This window comes from Octopus bimaculoides, chromosome 3 (genome assembly GCF_001194135.2).
Source record: "Octopus bimaculoides isolate UCB-OBI-ISO-001 chromosome 3, ASM119413v2, whole genome shotgun sequence".
Taxonomy (NCBI): domain Eukaryota; kingdom Metazoa; phylum Mollusca; class Cephalopoda; order Octopoda; family Octopodidae; genus Octopus; species Octopus bimaculoides.
In genome coordinates this window covers 166,823,591-166,829,302 of record NC_068983.1, presented here as the reverse complement: position 1 = coordinate 166,829,302, position 5,712 = coordinate 166,823,591, and the positions used below count along the sequence as shown (strand labels likewise).

Here is a 5,712-nt window from a genome sequence, read left to right as displayed (position 1 = left end):
GGGGGGGGGGGAGACACATTGAAAATAAATGAAAACATTTTTCTTAAATAATTCTTTTAACAATTACAATTAATAATGAAGTCAGTTTAAAGAATAAATTTCTCAAACATCATCATGATTCTTCCATCAATGGCATCGGCTGAACAGTCCAACAAGCGATGCCTTTCCTATGGCACAAGTGAAATCACCAAGTTATTCATGAGACAAAGAAGAAACCTCGCTCTCGACTAAGTGGGGATACAGTATTGACGAAGGTGGCTTTATATCAGACATTGAGAGGTTAAAGCATGATAGAGAGAGAGAGAGAAGTAAGAGACATAGCTTGCCCAAATGAGAAAGAGAGAAAGAGAGGGTGAGGGTGTCTCTTCAGAGTACAAGGTGGTGATTGTAAGAGACAGAGAATAGGGAGAAAGGAAAGGGTGGGTGGGCAAGTTTGCAAAAGAGTAAAAGGGGTGGGACAGGATTTGATCTTGAAACAGAAACGATGTCAAAACGGTTGAATCTTTGTAAGTTGTTCTGATTGAATATATTTAATTAGTTGTTGCATAAATAAAGAAAAAATAAATTAGAAAAGCTTTTCTTGTAGAATATTCTGAAGAATAAATAATAAAGAAATACAAACAAAGACACTGCTAGGTTGCTAAGAAGTTTGTTTTGCAACCATGTGATTTGGGGGCTCAGTCCTACCATACGGGACCTTAAGCAAGTGTCTTCTATTATAGCCCCTGGTTGACCAAATGCCTTGTCAGCGAATTTCATAGATGGAAACTGTGTGGAAGCCTCTGTGTGAGTACACATCTTTGTTTGTTCCCGCACTGCTTGAGAACCAGTGTTGACTTGTTTTCATACCTGTAACCTAACAGTTCAGTAAAAGCGACAGATATAAGTACAAGACTTAAAAAAAAAAGGTTCTGGGGTCAATTTGCTTGACTAAACCCTTCAACATGGTGCCCCAGCATGGGCACAATCCAATAACCGAAACAAGCAAAAACAAAATAAAAATGGTTGGAACTCACTGGATGGAATAACATTGAATGACCAATGCGTGACCGAACTTCACTGCAATCTTCCTGGAGCTTACGCCACGTGTTTGTAGGTACATGATAAGAAAAGAGACCACTGAAGGTGGGTTCGTGACTTCTTTCTCCTTCACCGGAACTTCAAGAGAAAAAAAAAAAAAGAAAATTAAAACAAAGAATTTAAAACCGCCATCATCATCATCATCATTTTAATATTCACTTTTCCATGATTGCATGAGTCAGACAGAATTTATTGAGGTAAATTTCAATGGCTAGATGCTCTTCCTGCTGCCAACCCTTACCGCTTTCCTGTAAGGTAATATTTCCTCCTGGCAGACATCCCAGCAGAATATTGGTGCCAGATGAAAAGCACCCAGCACACATTGTAAAGTGGTTGGCATTAAGAAGGGCATCGAGCTGTAGAAACCAATGCAAATCAGACTGGATCCTGGTAGAGCTCTGGTTAAACCCTACAACCCATGCCAGCATGGAAAACAGACGTTTGATGATGATGATGAATCACACTGGTTGCATAACAATTAGCAGGTTGGACTCTTCAGTCTCCATTGATAATCAACCAAACATAAATAATAATTCAAACAAGTGGCTGGTGTGTCATCAATTGAATCACTTTGGAGTTAAACACTTTTGTACCAATTCCTAAGACACTCAACATCTGCCCGTCTTTTTTCAACTTTTTTCATACCAACCCATCTGGTTCTATCACACAAATTTCCCATTATAAACTGGTCTAAATTAAAAACTTACATGAAAATTTCATGGTGATTTATGCTCTAAACTTCAGATAAATATTGATAGAGTTACTTTACCAAATTCTTTATTTGAAGTCCACAAAGGCAAAATATTACAATAAAAGCATTAACAGCCTCGTCTTCCAATTTTCTTTATTACACAAATCAGTTGAGATTGTAACTTGCAGCAGTTTAACTATGTCAAGTCTTTTGCATCTTCTTACTAAAAGATGGCCGTCATTGGTTATCAATCACTCTATTCTTTTGGCAGATAACCTATTGACCCTTTTAACATTCATTTCACTCTATCGAATGTAATACTTATTGACATTGTTTTGAATTAATCATGCATTATGTTGTAGTTTAGAAATTTCAATGTGATTGCTGATTTTTAGAATGACCTTGTAGGGTAGGTATGAGAGGCTGGATCAGGCCAGTTTGAACATAAAACAGGGAAAATACTTGGGCTGGATATAGCCAGTTTAAATGCCAAAGGGTTAATTTTCTCTTCAGTCTGGCTGAAAATCATCATCATCATTTTTTTTTTTAGTCCTTCTTCCATGCTAGATGGTGTTGGACAGTCTGACAGGTGCTCCAGTTGTCTATTTTGGCAAGGTTTCTACACCTGGAGGCCCTTCCTGACACCAATCACTTTACAGAGTGTGGACTGGGTTTGTTTTACAAGGCACCTGCCCCAGTGAGGTCATCGTACAGCTCGCAACGCTAAGGCTACAATAGAAACAGTAGCTCAATGCATGCGAAGAAGAGAGTTTAAAAAGTGAAAAATTCAATTTACCTGGTAAGAACTCGACCACCAAATACATAGATTGTCTGTTCATCGATATCCATGGCCATTTGGTGGTCAAATACCAGCTTTGGTCCACCCATGGCAGAAGTATCTTCTGTTATTAAAGTCCACTTGCCAGATGTAATATCATACATATAGAAGTCACTCTGAAACGAAAAGAAAAAAAGAAAGAACTTATAGAAAATATATTCTTTAAAATGAAAAACAGTTCCTGAATTGCCCCCTCAGTGATTTCGTTGTGGTTATTGAAGAATGATTGATTAAAAGAACCACAAAACTAAATTCCATTCTTCAGAGGGAAACAAAAATATACTGTCATCATTATCATCATCAACAACATCCGTTTTCCATGCTGGTATGAGTTGGATGGTTTGACAGGAACTGGCAAGGCCAGGAGCCACACCCAGTTTCATAGTCTTCTTTGGCTTGGTTTCTAGGTCAGATGCCCTTCCTAATGCCGACCCCTTTACAGAGTGGACTGGGTGCTTTTAACATAGCCCCATCACCAGTGCTTTTTAGGTCAGCTTGAGTAAAGCAATGGGCCTTTGTCATCTCCTTCTTAACACTCACTATTCTGAGATTGGCCTTCACTTTATTTCGTATAATTTACATTTTAAAAAGCCACATCATCATCATCATTGACATCCATGTCCCATGATGGCTTGGGTTGGATGGGTTGACAGGATCCAATGGACCACATTTTGCTCCACTGCCTGCTTCAACATGGTTTCCGCGCTCTCTGCTGGATGCCCTTCCTAACACCAACCACTTCACAGAGTGGGCCAGGTGTGCTTTCATGCTTCCCCATACATCAAAAGTAACAGAGGTGGGTAGGGTGTTAAGAAGCTTACTTCCCAACTGCATGGTTTCGACTTCGTGACATCTTGAGCAAGTGTCTTCTAATTCTAGCTCAGGGCTGACCAAAATCTTGTGACTGAATCTGGTAGTGTGTACACATTCTGGCCTTGGCATCACCAAATTATTTTCGACAACCATCACTGTTATACAAGTGGTGGTGTTGATGTTTGTTCATAATCTCTTCTACAGAAAACATTTGGCCGTGAGAAATATTGCCTTGCTTGGAAACAACAACAAGGACCTCCAGCTGTAGAAAATCAGCTTCAACATACCCATCCGACTCATGCAAGCATGGAAAAGTGGTCGTTAAAACCATGATGATAATAATTACCTGGTTTAATATTCTTTCTTAATTGCCAGGCAATAAACATAGGTATATAAAAATCCTGACTCCTACCTTCAAATTTTCAACCGAACGCAAAGTGGAATCCAAATAACGCCCTAAACTGAAGATCTGTTTCCGTTCATAGTCCAAGCATATTTTATGACATGACCGGGCACTTGGGCCACCCTGAAAATCAAAACAGAAACTTTCTGAATTCTCTCTCTACAAATAACACAAATTACAAGTTACATACAGTTGTGTTTATACAGAACAACACTTCAAGAAACTCGTTCTATGTAACAGCATCCAGTTTTGTATAAAATGAGTCAAGTTTCAAGAAGATGAGAGAATTTCTACAATTGACAGGATATTATTCTACTCTATAAGTTTCAAAGTAAATCTAAAAAGATTTCATATCAAGAAATATTTCTCAAACAGATTAAAGACTATGAATAGAGTTTCGTTAAATGTTTGTTCCCAGATCCAATTGTGAAATTTGGTGAAAGGAAAAACAAAACCATTTCTGCCATTAAGATGCCTTTCATCTAACTTCACCTCTGTTATCATTCTTAGTTTCAACTAAAAGCAAAAAGCAATCACTGACAATTAAATATTACAACAGTAGGCTTAGTAAATTTGCTAATTGGTTCTAAATGGGTTGTTGACTTACCTCCTCTTCTGTATCTTTTGATAAACAAGTCCAGGATTGAGAAGGGACATGGTAAGCCCAGAGATCAGCCAAATCTTGGTTGCCATCCCAACCACCATACAGATACATGGTCTCTGCAGAAAAAAAAAAAAAACAAACAACTACATAGTAACAAATATAATACTAGAAAAAAAAAAACATGAGAAAACTGGTCAGTTGTAGTGTTTTTACATTCACTTATCCATGCTTGGTTGAGGCAGATTTTTCTGCAGTTGGATGCCCTTCCTGTTGCCAACCTTCACTTGTGTCCAAGTAAAGTCATATTTCCTTTTGGTCAGCAATGTCTGCATGGAAGACTGGAAACAAATGAGACACCACTTGTATGATGGTGATGCTCGTTTACAACTATCACATAATATTAATGCAAGAAGACACACACAGAGCAAGCTTCTTTCAGTTTCCATCAACTAAATCCACTAACAAGGCTTTGATCAGCCCAGAGCTATGGTACAAGACACATGCTCAAGGTGGGACTGAACCTGAAACCACATGGTTGGGAAGTGAATTTCTCAACCACACACACACACACACACACACAAGTCTACATTGATATATTTTCACGTAACTCTTAAAGGGAACTTTTTTCTAAATGCATAAAAAACAAAGAAAATAGGAAATAAAATCATTGTTTCTTTTACAAGAAGACACATTACTTTGATGAGAATAAATCAGATTGAGACTAAATCCAAATGATTTACCTGTAAGAGGATCAATACACATTTGGTGACCTCCTCGCATACCTGGCCGGTGATCAAATGTCGTGTTATTACCTACAGAATTGACAAAATAATAGTTGTTTGTAAATTGTTTTAATAAAACTGTTTAAAATCCATAGAAAAGGTAGAGGTATGGCAATTCAGCCATGAAAAAAAAAGAAAAGGAATATGGCACAGGTTTAAGTAATCAGATGAAAATTAATTTGTTGTCATTTTTTAAACAAGAAAATGATACTAAGATGTTGCTCTACTGATTATGACTAATGAATAAATCTGAATTATAGTTGGCCTCTACTTACAGAGAGTTTACAGTGAAAACTATGACAAATAATATAGTATATCTCTAGAGAATGATAGCAGAACAAAATATTGGTTGGTTGATATCTCAAGTCATGCTTCACATTGGTTAGAGAGAGAGAGGGGAAAAGAATAAAAGGGAAATATTGAGAGAGAGAGAGAGGGGAAAAGAATAAAAGGGAAATATTGAGAGAGAGAGAGAGGGGAAAAGAATAAAAGGGAAATATT

General features: G+C 37.5%; 1 protein-coding gene across 1 annotated transcript in view; it reads right to left on the bottom strand.

Moving 5' to 3' along the window:
• The window catches only part of LOC106867326 (muskelin), a 51,920-nt gene that overhangs the window by 18,666 nt on the left and 27,542 nt on the right, over positions 1-5,712 (bottom strand). The window contains exons 9-13 of the mRNA XM_014912166.2: positions 5,170-5,241; positions 4,433-4,545; positions 3,835-3,948; positions 2,568-2,725; positions 1,017-1,158 (exon numbers count right to left, since the gene is read on the bottom strand). Of these exons, the coding sequence (XP_014767652.1) occupies positions 1,017-1,158; positions 2,568-2,725; positions 3,835-3,948; positions 4,433-4,545; positions 5,170-5,241 (599 nt within the window). The remainder of the gene's footprint in view (positions 1-1,016; positions 1,159-2,567; positions 2,726-3,834; positions 3,949-4,432; positions 4,546-5,169; positions 5,242-5,712) is intronic.